We start from the raw sequence: 17,550 nt of genomic DNA on the forward strand, positions 1-17,550 counted from the left end.
GAGCTTGATTTATTTGTTTATTAATTTGTTTTTTATTGTTTTTTTTTATTTTTTTTATTTTTTTGTGGGGGCGTGAACTTTAGTGCGTGTATATATTCATGGGATAGAAACTATTCTTGTAGGGTATCTGTCTCCAATTATTAGAACGAGTGAGAATCAATTCAGAATACCTAAGTGGAAATTATGTATAGGGCAAGTTGTTTGAGTGGGTGTTGAAATTATCTTGTATGCTTTTATGATCAAGGTGTTGGGGGTCATAAAGCTGTTATATTGAATTTATAATGTAAAAAAAAAAAATTATATATGGAAAGGCATATCATCAGCCCAGACATGAGCAAGGTCAGGAATGAATTGCTTAGCGAGATTTGTGCATAACCTTCTGTTTTGTTTGACGTGAAGATGGCCAACTGCTGAATATTTACTGTAATGGTAATCAGGACTTTCATGTGTTGCATAATTTTAAGAAGGATAAGTTTATGTATGTACCGTTTAGGAAAGGTTGTAAATGTTCTCGTTGTTTAGGTTGTACAATGGTATGGAAGACGTATTTCATTTGGTAAGATATGGTTGGTTGCTATAACCTCGTTAAATTTCATTGCCGCCAGTGTCAAGACCATTGACCACCTTTTTTCCCTTACAGACAAGGTGTAATACAGCGCATCCATCATGTCGCTGGAAGAGCGGATGTCCCCAGACCTGGATGAGGGGAGGTCCTCAGCCACTTCCTCTTGCCTCCCCCTTTCACCATCAGTCCACGATGAACCACGTGATCTCAGTATTAAACGCAAGGTAAGTATTTGCTGGAGTGCATCATTGTACACTAGAGTGGTTAGGCTCTTCTCAAAGAACGGCTGTCAATGACGGGTACCTGCATGTGGTTCTGAAAGATGGACAGTGATTTATGGATTGATAACACGTTGAATATTAGTGAATATGTAATCAAGCCTTATTAACTTAGACACTCTTAACATATATTCCTATATAAGTCAGAGAAGGGGGATTAGACCATTTTTTCTATATTCGTTCCACTCCCGAGTCTCTATCTATATACCAAGAACTTTTTCCCCCTTGTATGTGAGGTAGCCAAGTCAAAGGCATGTGCCCACTCCCATCACCCCCTCCCTCTTATCTTAGCTCCTCATGGATGATAGGTCATCCCTTTATCCTGTCCACTGCTCTGGGTCAGAAGCAATGTAGCAAGACAGTACATCCACAGCAAGGCTGCTTCACTTAATTGGCAACCCCCACTGCCGAGTTGTTATAAAAATCCTGCCCCATAACATTTAACTTCTCACCCATGAGCCAAACTGCTTATACTGTGAGCAGTCATGTAGGCAACCCTCTTCCTTGTGGTTGTTCTCATTCTGCAGTATTATATATTTATTTTGCCTGGATTTATCATTCCAGTTATGTCTTCTCATTGTGCTGTCCAGGGGAAAGTAGAAAGTACATTGTATCATTTAGCCATTAAAACGGATTTAGAGTACAAGCCTGTGTAGGTCAGACAGTTGCACAACTCTGGGTTTACCCCCAATTAGTATAAAGTACAAAGGCCAAATTGTATACTGAAGAACCTAAGTGTATGGAATGTTTCTTTGTAGATGCGCCCAGTTCCACCTCCCTTGGACTTGAGCAAAAGGACACTGGAGCCAGAGTCCATGATCACAGAGTTTGCTGCCTTCACAACCATCAGCCCTCGATCACCACACACACAAAAGAACCTTCCTCTTCGCAAAAGGTGAGAGAGAGATTTTATGGTATTACCTGCATGACATTAATAAACGTGATTATATATTGCTCCAGAGAATTTGCTATATTATGTCAGCCTATGTGGTACTTGTTTAGGAAGGGTAACAGTATTGGCTGTACAATATTAAGGAAAATGGACTGTTTTATATAATGAAACAAGTGCATCCCTTGTTTTGTGATTGATATATATTTTTTCTCGTGACTTGTTAGGGCCCACAGTTGGTCCTACCAGTTGGAGGCACAGGGTCTTCAATTGCCTGCAAATGCATCCACTGGGGTCATTAAGTCAAAGGCTGAAGTAAGAGACACACAAGTGATTCAGCAATCATCATCTTCATCTTCCTCATCATCGCTCAAGATTCCAGGACTGCCAACACCCCACACTCCTCACACTCCACACCCTCACTCAGCCATTCCTGTTATCACAAATAGCAGCAGATTTAGTTTTGGGGAAAACCCTGCTCCTCCTTCAGGCTCATCATTAGGGGCTGGGGGCATTTCAGGGGGCTCACAGGGCCCTCTCAATCTTACTACAACACCCATTGGGGGACTGCCTTCTTCTCTCTTGTCTCCCGCTCCCTCTCATCCTTCCACTTCCTCACTGAACTCATCCAGGGAAGAGTTAGAAAGTGACATGGCTGTGAGTGAGTGTCACTTGACTGCTTCCCCACACATTCCTTCCCCCCATCTCACAACACACATCCCATCTCCCCACCATAATATGCCATCTCCTCATCACAATATGCCTTCCCCACACCACCACCATTATAGTGGTGGTGGCCTTTGTAGTGGAGAAAAGCTTTCTGCTGGGTCGTCTCCACTACCCCCATCCATGTCTCCCCTGCATTCTCCAGCGACCTTTTCGCACCAGTGGCCAACCAATGTATGGTCCGTGTTCATGGCTGGCGTTCAAGTCCATTTTGTGCTCAATGGAGGTCAGATCTCGGGCCCAAGACTGAGTGAAGAACTTGGTCAGCTTGAGAGGGCACACCATCAGAGGTACTTTCCTCATGGCCTCCACCTTATGAAGATCCTTCGAGAACCTCCTCCTCATCCCAGCACTGGTCCAGCCTTTTGCCACCTACACTTCCAGCCAGTAATGGTACAACAGCAAGACATTGTGGCAATTACTCCCTCAGACCATCCCTTCTATGTTCATGGCAAAGGTAATTCATTTCAAATGTTGATTCCCACCCATGGGACCAATGATAGGTACCTGCTTATTTTGCTCCTGCAAGGTGGTGGACAGTAAGAATCATTTCCCAACCTATTTTCAAAACTTATCAACTCTACTCTTCATCCAATTGTATTCTAGATTCTTGTGAATGAAGGGCAATCCCTGTCCCTCACCCACTTCCTGGGTCAAAGGCAGTGCAGTAAGACACATAAAAATAATTCCTATCTCAAGGTTCCTTATAATCCATCTCTGCTTCATATAGTGCTCTGGGTACAGTCTCGCCCTCATAGTATCAGTGTTGATAGAAGTAGGTTGAAGTCTTTCATTGGGCTAAGGGTTCCCAATAGCAGAATGAAAATTAATTGGTGATGGTAATTTAATGAAAGAATTAATGCCAAAATTGCCAATGAAAAGGTTGCCTTGTGACATGGTGAAAAGTATTTAAAATATTTTGTCTCCGATTCCAGGTTGGTGTAGTGTGTTCCCAGAACGAGCAACAGAACGGTATGGTTTTCCATGTCAGCAGCTACAAGAGGGTGATGTCTGCTTGCCGCCGTATCACCCAGAGACTACGCAGACACCCATCCCAGTCATCACTCCAGAATTTTCTGATGGTATCAAGCAGTAAGTTTTCCTTGGTCTTTGTAATTTATTGTTGTCCATATATCCAACACCAGATTTGTGTGGATGCGTGAATCTTGCTGCTTGTGGATGAAGGATCATTCCTGTTCCCTCACCCGCTGTCTGGGTCAGAAGTAATGCAGGAAGACTCAGCACCCCCATTGCTTCATTATATAGCAACCCTCTTTCGTGTTCCACTTATGAATTTATAGAGCAGACAAAATAAAATCCCTTCAGGCCATGTAAATTTGTTACACATTCACAACCACTCTCCACTCACACCTTTCTGTTTCCCCTTTCCCATCCATGTTTGGCAGAATGTATGCATTATTATTATTATATTTTTTTTTTCTGTGATGCATGAAAAGGAGTAGGTGGGGGGGGGGTTTAGGGATTGGTTATGTGTGGATTATATTTTGATGCAGCGTGAAGGGATAACCAGTCTTCTCTTTTTCTGCATGTGGGGGTGGAGAGGGTTGTCACCAATTAAATGAAGTGGCCTTGTTGTGGATTTGTTGTGTCTTGCTACATTGCTTCTGACCCCAGGATACAGGGATGACCTGTCATCCATGAGGAGCCAAGATGAGAGGGAGGGAGGGATGGTGGATGGGAGTGAAATTATGCCTAATGACTTTAGTAACCTCCCTGGTAAGGGGGAAAGAGCCCTTGGTTGTATGTATGTATTTTATTTATTTTTATTTATTTGTTTATTTTGTTTATTTATTTTTTCAATATTGTCTTCAGGTTTGAGTTTGATGAGAGCTGTGAAAATTCAATGGGTGCTGTTGCTCCTGGAAACTACTCAGCTCCTCCAAGTGCCACCTTAGCTCCACACACTCATCGTTCAGTCTTCCTGTCTCCACCTGCGTCACCTTCAAAACGACGTGATGGGCGTGGAGGAGGAGGAGGTGGCATGGGAGGTGTTGCTGGTGCAGAAGGCTGTAGTAGACCACGGCGGCCAATGAATGGATTTATGTTGTATGCTAAATATCATAGACTCAAACTTATTCAACAGTATCCAGGCAAAGACAATAGGTAGGTATAGAGCTTATGCTAAATTAGATGTTTTCGATCACCAACTCCCTTAAATACAGCTGCATGTTTTTTTTTTAATGCATTTAATTTTTCTTGCACCAGATATGGTACATATGGAAGATATTTGAGTGGTTTTTTGTCTAAAGATAAAAGTTAATTGTCATAAGTAAGGTTATGTGAACTCTTTGTTTCCAGGGCAATCTCAGTATTGTTGGGAGCTATGTGGAAGACCTTGGCTGAAGAGGAACGAGAGAAATTCAATTCAGAAGCACGAGTGCAAGCAGAGGAAAGAAAGAGGATAGACCCAGATTGCTGGAAGAGGAAGCGGTCCCATTCCACCAGCTAAGCATTTGTGCTGAATGAAAGAATGGTTTGTAGAGCAAGAGAGGAGACAAAGTAACTGTACAGTGAATACCCCATGTGGGTGCATTAAGGTGATACGTGTGATGAGAAATATAGCATCAGGAAGAAAAGGTATTTTAATTAGAGACTCAGAACTGAAAACTTATATGCCCAGTGACTGAGTACATATGCTATTGTTAAGATCATGTCTTACAATGTGAGTGTTCATAGTAGCTGATAAATAATTCATTGCAAGAGAGAGAGAAAAAGTGTTGTAGTGTGACCTTATCATGTGATACAATAAAAGCGCTTTGTGTGTCTGTGTGTGTGTGTGTGAGTGTGGAAAAAAAGGGTTGAAGACATTCTCCTTCATGGTAGCATGAGAAAAGGAGTTGTGATCATAGACTTTATTCATTGGCATGTTCTGGGTCTGCGGTGAAAACGAGTCACCGTTTCCTCTTGGACTTTGCAGTGGAAGATGTTTGTCAAGTAACCATAGATGTGGCATCAATTAGGTTTTTGTTTATTGAAAACTATCTCTGGTGTTTTATTTTATTATTATTATTATTATTTTATTTTTATTTTTATTCTTAAAGTGTTAACCCCCAGCAGTATGATGGCATATAGTAAGGACTTTGTTGTAGTAGATGCCAATTTTGTTCAGTTGAGGGAAAATCCCAGCCTGAATAGGATCGCAAGACCTCCTGACAGGCTCAGATTGGGTTCTCAAGATGAGTAGAACAGTTTGGCATTTGGCAGCAAAATCTGTAAAATGTACTGCGGTCTTGAAGGGGTTAACCAGTCAGTGTGATGAAGGCCTTTGAGCATTTGATGCATTTGTTTGCATCAGAATATGGCGAGGACAAATTATATACTGAACAAATGTGTTTTTCTCAATACACTCGTTTGTGATCTCTTAGTCTCAGCTTTTGGAGAAACTGTTAGTTTCTCGTATTTATACTTTGTTATGTTTACATCAGTATTTACAGTCGCCAGCCCAAATATTGTAATCCCTATTAATTTTTTCTTTCCCCCACTCCCGTCAGCATACAACTTATTTGTCTTGCTTGTGGGACTTGAACTTAGCTCCGAATTGACACACAATTTTCCTAGATAACATAATGAATTTCCCTAAAATTAATTTGACCCAAGGGTTCTACAGAAAGGGAATGCCATAGTTTTTTCATTAACAAATCTGGGAAAACTGTTTAGCCATGTCTAGGGCATTGTCTCCTGGCTCTACTTACTAGTACAGTATATTTAATGAGTGACTGTGTGTGTGTTTGTTTGTACTTATGGGTTTACATTCACAGTTGCTTGTATATATGTGTGTGTATGTATACATTTATAGATATATAGACGTATATATACTTGAACATGTATGTATATGTGTATACATTTGTATGCATATTTATATATACAGAAATGTATATCTCGTGTGGCCAGGTAGTATATTCTCTTGTAGACAAATGAGGTTGAATATTATTGAGGATTCATTTTTGACAGTTTTCTTGCATATATTTTCTATATGACATAGAGAGAACTTAACGTATTCTGTAACTTTGTGCAGAATACAAGACAGATTAGAAAATTATTCAAAATATCCACCAAAAAATGTACAACCCATTGACCCAACAAAACACATCCACATCATTGTTATGCAGTCACCCCAACACCACAAAAACATGTCTACAGGAAGACCATGTTATCTATCAATACAGCTGCAGTAGTGATGAATGTAGGCCTCACCCATATATTAGTATGACAGCCACAAAATTAACAAGAAGTCTGTCATGCCACTTAAGCAATGTATCTATTAAATCCCATTACACGACACACACAACAAACCATTAACAAGGCAAGACCTTGATTGAAACAATTACCATAATGGAGAACAAGATCCCCACAGATTCCTAGAAGCCCTTGACATTCAGACAAAACCGACCATAAATATTCAAGTGGAAGACCTTCAAACTTTGCCATCAGGGAAGAGAGTGACAATAGGAAGACTGGGAAACCCCATCATCTCGCCCACTAGGAGAGCTCACTGAAGGTAAGAACATTACACACGCTCATTGGCAGGCATCAGACAATCAGTGATGACCTTGTCCACCATACAATTCTATACATTAACAAGAGACACGAAAAGACACAACTCTTCACCCTTGAAGATGGAACAATACAGTCCCAAAATGTCGGTCACAATAAGTGAGTTATTAAGTAAACTTACTTAACAAAATAAGTTGACTGTATGTCATATAGAAAATGTATGCAAGAAAATTATTAAAATGAATCCTCAATATCTATCAACTTCATCTGCTACAAGAGAAATGTATATGTGCATATATACACATGCTTCTATACATATACATACACATTATACAGTTTGTTTTACACATGTGAAATGTATATACACATGTAAATATGTGTATATGTATGTGTTTGTCTATAAAGTCTAGACACAGAATATGTATGGATACATACATGATATACATAATGTGTAGGCATATATGTAACCAGAATACACACTTGTTTACATAGATATACTTTTGTATATGAAAGGTTCATGGATGTGCATGCTCACACTGTACAAGTGCAAACAGATTTGTATATACTGAGAATTAAGGCAGCCTTTATTTGGAAAACATTGGATAGGCATTATCTGCTTCATCAGTTTGCCCCTTTTATAGCTTCTATATACTTTTGAGTAATTTCACTAATTTTAAGATGTATATTTTTTTGTAAAGATGATAGTGTAGGTGAAGAGACTGAAAAGTCAATGTAACCAATTTGCTGTGATTGAGCAGGAGTACTACTTTGCTCTGCTCTCCCTCCAACTGTCCATAACTATCATTTCCTCTCCACCATTTATCTTTCTCTCCACTATTACAAATCATTCCTTGTTTCTCCTCTTACCTTCCTTTCTCTTATCATTTCTTTGTCTCTCCCTCTTTTGAGTCATGACAATCAAATTTTAATCATGTAATTAAGGAATTAATGCTCTGGTTTGGCTGACATGTTAACCTCTTCAACATCGTGATGTACTTCTTGGAGTTTTGTTTCGGCTAATACCAATGTATTTCTTGAGCTGTGAGATGGACTTAGTAGCAGCCAGTGAGATGTACCCTCGTGTGGTGTATCTGCAAGGTAGATGTCAGGGAGTCTCCTCTTTGTTGCCCATCTTCAAATATCTGTTTACACCCTCACCTTGATCTAGAGGTACCCCAGTTGGCCATTGTTCTGTTTTTGGATCAGGCCCAAGATATTTTCTCCCAAATTCAGCTGTATTTCTTCAATATTTCAAAAAAGGAAAGTGACAGCTGGTGACTTGTTTACCTCCCATTACTACTATTACAGTAAAACAATGACATAGAAACAGTCACACATTAATACAACACAGGCAACAGTTAGTTGTTTCTTCTCAGAGATATCTGTTGAGAGGGCCCGAGAACCATTACTGGCCACTGTAGCGCTGCAGGTCTCCAGTCTGAAAAACTTGAGGTAGAAATTATTATTCTGGATTTGGGACAAAGCAATGTCTCGTTCCAAGCCCTGTTGTCTATAGTCCACTCTTCAGCTGAATAGAATTGTCTGGCATCACCTGAAGCAAAATTCTGATGCAAGTCATCACATTGAAAAGGTAAATACAACACTACATTAGTGCGTCTGAACCTAAGTGTTAACATGCGAGATTTTTTCATGACAATCTAATAGGTAGGCCTAAGGGAAGTGAGGAATTAGAGCATTCACAGATTTGAGGAATCCAGAGGGATTATGGTGTTTTAATGATATTAATAAGTGTTAGAATACACTAAATGTGCCTTGAATTTTTTTTTTTTTTTTTTTCTTCTTCTTTCTTCTTCTTTCCTCCAGTCCATCTTAAATTAAAATATTTGTTTTCGTATATTTACTGAGCTACGTTTTCGGTATACTTAGTTATATCAATAATAAGTGGCTGTTGCATTTCCAGTGAGAAAATTATTTAAAAAGAGTTCTTTATATATTGTTTGTACTCATAGTATTATGAAATCATTATAGTTTCCATTTTTAATTGAATGATTATGAAAAACAGGAAGGTAAGAATTCTATATTTTTCTATATAAAATATACGAATAATCTTGTGCTTAAAATCACCTTATATCAATGAAATTCAAAAGTTAATGTAGGCTTGCAAGGATCGTAATGTTTTTCTGACGTTGTTGGGAAGTTAACTGGAGGGTCATTACCTATGATGACCCTGTGCAGTTATCAGAAGGAGAGGGCTTTCAATCCATGGATGAAGCACATGTGTTGTCAATGTTGGTCTTGCCTTTACATGGAAGGATGTCTTTCATGTTGTAATATCACTACTGTCATGTGATACTTTTCATGTCAAACTCCTCCTGCCGTGTTGTATTCCTTGTGTCATGTGATTTCTTAACAGTATTGGTGTACACATTCTCAGTGCAGAACCTTCATCTTTAAACAGGTCATGTCATAGGAGGGCAAATAGATAATCACAATGAGAATTGAGGGCTGTCACAAACAATAGAATTTGATATTTCTAGCCTTTTTAATGACCAAAACCTTCAAAGTGGCATATGGGAGGGACATCAGGTTGTTGCTTCAGTAGGATATCGGAGTTAGTGTGGTCTACTGTGATTGGAGTAATGACCCCTGTATGTAACAAGTCTGCTGCTTGGCCATGGTGAGATATAAACACGAGGCTGAGATGATTTTAGGATGTCTAGATAACTTGAAGATTTTAGAATACTAGATAACTCATAGTCTGTATTGTAGAGCTTCCAGTATTTGATCCCACAAAAATGGAGACTTAGGCTTTCTTGTGTATGTTGGTTCTGTTTGTCTAGTGGTCTTTGGCAGTCTTTTTCCATGAATCAGGGTTTGTTTTGTATATTGAAGTATCTAAAACTTATTTTAGTTTATGTATGTGGGTACCTACATACACACTCTTTTTATTTCTCTTTTTTTTCTTTTTCTCTTCACTTTCTTTCTCTTTCATTCATATGATAGGTATATCAATAGGAGAGAAGAAGAAATTTAATATAGTACCATTATAATTGTGGAGAAACTTTGGGTTATAGACAAGTTCTTTTCATAATTATTGTGGTTACCATGGAGTTATGACCATGTTTTAGTGGTCTTGTGAAAATGCAGATTATTGGTCTTCAAAATTTTTTATCAAACCGTATGTTTTCTCCACATGTTAGCACAAATTTTATTTGCTGTTGGAATGTATGTATTGGTTTGAGAGGAGCACATTTATTTTTCTCACAAGTGACAATGGATTTGTTAATTATTTCATTCTCCTTAAAGAAAACCAAACAACATTGAAAAAGGCTTTCAAAAATGTATTGGCCGAGTGGTCTGAATAGTTAGCTTGGATCAGATACATGGGCCTCACCCAGCAAGCTTCTTTTGATGTATCTGGAGTCTTTTGACAAGCACAAACTCTTAGACATTTTATTTTTGTTTACTCTTCAGAGTATTAAAAGAAGTATTTTTCTACTCTCTTACCTAAGACCCTAACCTTTATGTGTAAATTATTATTCTTATATATCGGTAAGGTTTTGGAGGGGGAGAATCAGGGGAAATGTACAACCTAAAGGTGTTAGTATCATTGAGACAATTAGTATCAGTATTCAACCTTGTGTTAGCATTTGTAAGCATTATTAACAGTACACCATGCTTCATGCTGAATCAACATGAATTTTGTAGCACAAACTGTACCCCCCTTCTGAAGCCTTGGTTCTGTAAGTGTGGTGAAAGTATTGCTCATGACTTCTTCAGTGTGCTGTTGTTTTTCTTAGGTAAGACTAGTCTCGTTTAACTCCTTCAGCACTGTGTTATGCTTTATGGATTTATGTCGAGTTTTTTCAGATTATTCCATTTAGCTGGAGGGAGAGTGGGAGTTCTGATGTGAATGTACTGTAGTTCAGGTCATTCAAGATTCCCTTCAGAATTCCTCCCCATGGCTAGTGAAAGCATCTCTTATTCTTCACAGCAAAAATACTTGAAGTATGACAGTGTTGAAGGGGTTCCCTCTGACCGATCACCCGTATTAGTGTAAGCTTACTCAAGCTGAGTTAACGGCTGATTCAGACCCAATATTCAGGGACTCGCTCAAACCTAACCTTGTTGAGTTTGGAGTCTGTAAAACTCCTGCTTCAACATTTTGGTGAATTTTGTGTGAGTAGGAGGAGGATGAGTCAATGAAGAAAGAGGGCATAGTACAACCCTTCAAGATGGAGATGCACTGTAGATTTTGTAGCAAATGACAGTTATTTCATTCAGCTTTAACCAGGTGTCCTTGCTCTTGTCTGAATGAAATTGCCTGTCCTGAAAATCTTTATAGTGCGCCACCACATTGAAATAGTGCAGAATTGGAACTACTGCTGGTATTTTGTTTAGAAGACAACACCAGTTATAGTTTGAGTTGTTGTACACTCCAATTTTGCTGTGCAGCCTTTCTATTGTGACTTACAGTGAATTAAGTTAAATCCACCCCAAATCCATCCATCAAAAGAGTTTAAACCATATCCCACAGCCTTGCTTGAGCCATTGGCGGACCAGACTTGCCTTTGATTAGTAATTAGCTGACCAGACTTACCCATGAACTGCAATGTCATGCCCTTGATGTATTCTTAAGAAGAAACCCTAAGGTTTTAAGGTTGCCTCAATGAAGCCTCTGAGGGAGGCTCAGCAGTGTCTTTCATGTACTATTAGGGTGGCGGGAGCTAAGAGCTTCCTTGGTGAGGGCAATTCTGAATAACTTTCCTTGTGTCAGAGGCAAAGGCTCATAAAGGTCCATGGCATCACCTATTATGACAAGTAGTGTCAACAGCATGATACTGAAGCTGCTTCTGTTGTTTCAGAACCAGTTACTCTTTTCCATTTGTGTCAAAACTGACACAAAAATATTTCCTGCTGTGTGAACTGTGTGACACTTAAGATTTAGTAGGTTTCATATGATCAAGGAAAGTCCTTACTTGGATAGATATTTAAATTGCATTAATGAAAGGTGATGCCTTGAGGTACTGCACAAATCATGTAGGCTCCTCTGAAGTAACTACTATTCTCTTTCATGTGGGAGTGTTTGCTTCTTCCATTGCCATCGTGTGTGTGTGTGTGCTGATCTTGTTACTGCATTTCTTTCCAGTGGTTGAAAGTGTTGGCAAATCAGAATATATAACCTACCTTAGCCAACATTGGCTAAAGGATGTTCAGGCATGTTGCTTTCTTGTGTGGGGGGAATAGAGCATGATCGTTGCAGACTCAAAACTATTGTGGGTGGGTGGTTCGTGTGTGTGTACGTATGGAATACTTGGAATGTCCTGTGCCATGTGGAAGCATGTGTAAGATCAGACATGGTTTAAAATAGCCTTTTTTTCTTCTTCTTCTTTTTCGAACTTTGTGATTGCCAATGTTGCGCTATATTCCTTCATTCTAAATGCAGTCGTGCATCCACTGTTATGCGGAGCAGGCCAGGACATCTATGCCTTTCTGTCTCGCTAACAACAGGTCATCTACTCTTCTGCCCTTTCCTTTCTTTCGTGTCTTCCTTTTCTTCCATCTTTATTATAGTTGGGACTTCCTTGCAATGTTAATGGTACTTTCAGCTATTTGGTTAATGTTTAATATTAATCTAATTAGCTTAAAATAATATTATAGTTATATGATTACCATTGTATTGTCGGCTTTAAATGTTGAACAGCATCCATTAGGATTGTGCCGTTTACATCTGTAAGAGGAAGAAACCTTTTATTGTTTACAATTTATAAAATGGGAATTTCTTAATAATAGATATATATGTATATCTATATATGTATATCTACATGTGTGTGTGTGTGTGTATATATATGTGTGTGTGTGTATCTATGAGTATATATGTACATGTATATGTGTATCTATATATTATGTATGTATACATGTACACATACACTCTTATTTTTGTGGATTGGTTATACATTGCATTGATTTTATTATATACGTGATGCACATTTATACGTATACATGTACAATCATATGGATGTTTATGCATGAATATATATATATATTTATATATATATATATATATATATGAATGTGTATTTGCGTATATGTTTGTTTTTATATTTATGTTTGTATATAGAATAAAATCTGTGTGTGTGCATGTGTGTGTATATTATATATGTACACACACACATATATATATATAAAATTAATTTTTTAATAGAGCAAAAACTTCCTGTTGTTGCCTGGGTACAAAGTGTAATTGTAATTATAGTATCATGAGTTATAAATTATACTCCTGATATTTTTACTGGTAAATATTTTGTAATTTGTATAGTTACATATTTAGGTTTCTATTCTGGTGCAAAAGTGTATTGCACATACACAAACAAGACACCAATAATTTTTCCTTTGTTATTTTTTGCCAATTGCTTGTAACTAATTTTTTCTGTTGCTATATTGTGGATATGGTTTATTCTTTCACATTGTAGCACATTTATTGTTTTTTATTAAATAGTTTCATTGTCCCAGTGCACAAGTTAGCAGGGAGGGAGACATTTTGTTGACGGTTCAATGCAAAGCTCATCAACCACTACAGGCTTGGCTATTTCACATGTAAATGCATTATGTTTGGAGCATGTATGTATACATGTGTGTGTATGGTTATGTACATACATATCTGTAATGTTCGTGTGTGTGCACGTGTATGATACACTGTATATACCTGTGTTCAGAAGGTAGATTGATATCATACTTATCCTAACTTTTATAACTTTGTGAACAAGTCATATTTTTCCCTGCCTCATTTCAGTGATATCCTTGGTGGTCTCAAACCCTTTTGATTGGACCATTGTATCTATATATGAAGCCTGGCACCTGTGGTGGTTTTCCCTCAAAGAGGTGGAGTGTTGGACCATGGGCTGAAGATATGTTTGATCTCAACACACTCTAGTAATAAGCAAATAAACGTGATAGCCAATATTTTATACCATGGTTCTATATCTTGTCTAATGTAGTATTATCATCTGACATGTCTGTTGTTATTATTATTATTATTATTATTATCATTAATTATTATTATTACCATCATTATTCTATCCCTTTGAAATTCAGCTTGTATATATTTTGTTACTTGTTCGGTAGACATCCTCGGAAACCAAGATGTGCATTTGCTCTAACTGCACACCATCTTGGACCCGAGGAAGAAGACACTAAAGCTTGTGTGGGAAGGGAAAGAGGCACAGCAGCGGGTGTAGGGATTAATAAGAAAATGTACGAAAAGGGAAGAAAGCAAAAGCATCAAAGTTGAGTACCAGTAGCACTGGTTACCAAGATAAAAATTGAAAGTGAGAACATTTTCCTCTTGTTTGTTTCAGCATACAGACATGAGTACAGTCACTCAAAAGTTGATTCAGATGTGAATGAATGGCACAGATATTCAGGTAGTTCAAATATTGTAATCATGTATATCAGTTGTTACAATAGATACAAGTCAAGAAACAATGTAAAACCAAAAATGCGTTATAATTACCTTTGCTATGTCATGACCATGGACATAACATAAAAGTGATTGTACTTGTGCGTATGTGTGCCCAATTGTGTCGAGAGTATACATACTTTTATGTATGTGCGTCTCCTTTTATCATCCCCTTGACCAGACTTTGATTCGGCCAAATGGAGCAGGCTGTGAAATCCCACACACATATACCAAGATGTAGTAAATAGTAGTAGAAGTAGTAGCATTCACGGAGCAGTATCAGATACTCTCCGACCATAGTTATATTTTTCTTAGCAAAACTAAAGATTGCGAAAGAGTCCTATGATATTAGAGAAAAAAAAATTATAGATTTGACTTATTATTGTTAGGTGAAGCACAGTTACATAAATCACAATATGAAGATTCTTCTAATAATGTTTGCCAATGAAGTTACTGTATTTTTGTATTAATACAAAACACGTTTATAGTTGTTGGTATTGTGGTTGAGGAACCTTGTGACTGGATGCATTGAAGCACTCCAGCTTTTCCCCTCCCCTCCCCCCTCCTTCGCACACATTCAAGAAACTCAATCACTTACCAGAATATATGTGGAACATCATGACAACACAATTCCAGAGTAAGCCGCCATGGTCTCCAACTAGTATGGATGTGTGGTATCAATTCCTTGGTTATACCATATAAAACATCAGTTATTAATGTAATACAGCTATAATTATGACCTGTCTTTGTTCACCTGAGGTGTTATACTATGTTGTATTGATAAAAGAAAAAGTAGAAAAAAAAATCATCAGCTAACAACCTGTTGCTGGTGGAAATAACTGTTACGAACATATAAGGAAGGTGATGTGATCATCACAGTGAATACTTTATGTAATTATTATTGTGTGTTGCGTGCTGTCACTTGGTGCCTTGTTGGAGGAGGAGAAATGTAGAGGAGAGAGAATATATTTAAGAGGTGAAGTGAAGAATGGCCAACTACCACCCTGTCATGCCTCCACCTATTTGGAGTCATACTATTTCCCTGTTGTATTTATGGCATAAAGGGCAAATGTAAAGTCCTACTGCAGGTGGTTAGGTGATAAAACTCTCATTGCATCACTTGCCTCTTTCTTCATCCTCCTTCCTCTTTCTTTTCCTCATTTCCCTCCTCTTCCTCTAGCAAGGCTGAGGCAACACATGGTTTGCCACCCAGTTTGTTTTTGTGTTTTGTTTAGTACCCTGATGTAGACCATGTACTCTCTTGTGATAGTAAACTGGTGAAATTGCTACTGACTTTGATGACAAACCTTAAACTGAATAATGAAATTCAAGTACCAGATACAAGTCCGTAATGATGGAGGGTGATGTTTTCCTTGCCTGCTACGAATCCCATTTCAAGGTCTTGCAGCCCTACCCATCTCGTCTACCAAAAGAGGTGGAAGCAAGATCTCGGGGTGGTCTTCAAAAGCACACTGAAAAAATAATGATAGGATGGGTTAAGAAACCATAAACAGTACAAAGAGCAATACACCTACACTTATAGCAACCGTCAACCAGTCACAACTAATAACCCACCTAATTATAGGTTACACACACAAGTACACTATCAGGTTTTATTTACCTTGGCTGTCTTATCTTAATAGTTCATTAGGACTGGTCTTTTGTGAGGCACTGACAATGTCATGATTATCAGCCTACTGCTTAACACCTTCCATACTGCATGACTTTTGTTACTCCAGCTGATGTCAAGCATTTTTGTGCACCTGACACCCATCACTGGGGAAGATGATTTTGTTCTGGTACGAGAGGCTGTAACACAGTCTGAACAAGGTGTCTGTGAATGTTCACATCTGGATTGGAAACTGACCTACCCTGCCCTTTCTCTTTCCCTGTGTCCTACCTCCTGCCCAACCCTTGCCCTGCTGCCTTCCCATTACCCATCCCCATGTTCTTTCCCTACCCACTACCCAATCCCATGCTCTCTCTCTTACCCTAACCCATTACTTTGCAACCCTGCCTTAGCACCTGCCATACTCCCTGCCCTGTCCCCTATCCTACCCACTACCCCTTAGCCTGCCCCAGTGTGCCCGAAGTCCTTCCCTTTGCCATCTCCCATGTCCTCCCCACTGCGATGTGGCCCCTCCCTTCCCTATTCTGCCTCCCTACCCTGTCAACTACTGCTTTTGGGAGACATGAGGAAAGTGATGTGGCTTGGCTGCTTATTTCGAATGGTGTTCACATTTCCATGGTTGAAGTTGTTTGCTTTCCTTTCCCCAGCTTGGGTGTCTTGGAGGTGTGATAGCTGAAGGGTAAGCAAGCTGAACAGATCCCCACACGTTATCACGTTACTCTACTCTCTCTGTATTATTTTCATGCAAGTCGAGGCATAAGAGGGTCTGGGAGAAGGATGCCAAACAGGACTCTTGTAATTAAGTCGTTACATGTGTTTGGAGGAGACTGCAAGGGAAGAGATTGGTAGAATGTTTGTGAAAAGATGGATGTGTAATCAATGAATGAAGCTAACTTCTCCACCATCACTATACCCACCACCACCACCTCGACTTCCATACCACCTTGTGGCAGGAGGTATGAATGGGTGTTTCCCCCCTGCTTGTCATAAAAGGCCCCACGCCTCCAATTCCCAGTAATGAATGTTAGTTACCCGTTCCAACAGTCCAAATGTATAAGAGGGCAAAGGTGACGGCTTTGGCCGCAGCTACTCAGTGCCTCCCGGCGTAGGCTCCTCTCCTATAGTGTGGGCTGGAAGGATGCTATGACCTACGGCCACTTTACCTCGAGGATCTGAAAGCTTCTACAGATCAGAGTCGGTGATTTTTGCATTGTCACCACTGCTTTTACCAAATGAGACGATCGTGTTTATCACTTGGTGTATTGCAACAAGAGTGGATCAAGGACGTCTCCACCGTCTTGCACATCACAGAGCTACTGCCGGGAAACCTCGCTCTCCAGCCTCAAGGATAGAAGCGCTGTAACAAGCCACCGGTCGCCCCTGCTTAGGTGTATTTTCACTGAATGCGCACGAAATAGAAATAGAAATGATATATTCATGTTATTCCACACAACCTCAGGATCATCTAGAACGTTGATTCTCAATTCTTTTATCACTTCATTCCCTCCGTTTATGAATTCTTAGTTA

The 17,550-nt window shown here is 39.0% G+C and overlaps 1 protein-coding gene across 4 annotated transcripts in view; it reads left to right on the forward strand.

The window, feature by feature from the left end:
• LOC143038604 (uncharacterized) overlaps nt 1-15,680 on the forward strand; it is a 38,629-nt gene extending 22,949 nt beyond the window's left edge. For all 4 annotated transcript variants that reach the window (XM_076208045.1, XM_076208044.1, XM_076208043.1 and 1 more), the window contains exons 2-7: nt 641-789; nt 1,602-1,738; nt 1,960-2,915; nt 3,394-3,550; nt 4,292-4,582; nt 4,778-15,680. In XM_076208045.1, the coding sequence (XP_076064160.1) occupies nt 667-789; nt 1,602-1,738; nt 1,960-2,915; nt 3,394-3,550; nt 4,292-4,582; nt 4,778-4,928 (1,815 nt within the window). In that variant the 5' untranslated portion in view covers nt 641-666 and the 3' untranslated portion in view covers nt 4,929-15,680. The remainder of the gene's footprint in view (nt 1-640; nt 790-1,601; nt 1,739-1,959; nt 2,916-3,393; nt 3,551-4,291; nt 4,583-4,777) is intronic.
• Nucleotides 15,681-17,550: the final 1,870 nt, after the last annotated feature.

The sequence above is a fragment of the Oratosquilla oratoria genome, chromosome 24, assembly GCF_046742065.1.
Source record: "Oratosquilla oratoria isolate Oo_2021 chromosome 24, ASM4674206v1, whole genome shotgun sequence".
NCBI lineage: Eukaryota > Metazoa > Arthropoda > Malacostraca > Stomatopoda > Squillidae > Oratosquilla > Oratosquilla oratoria.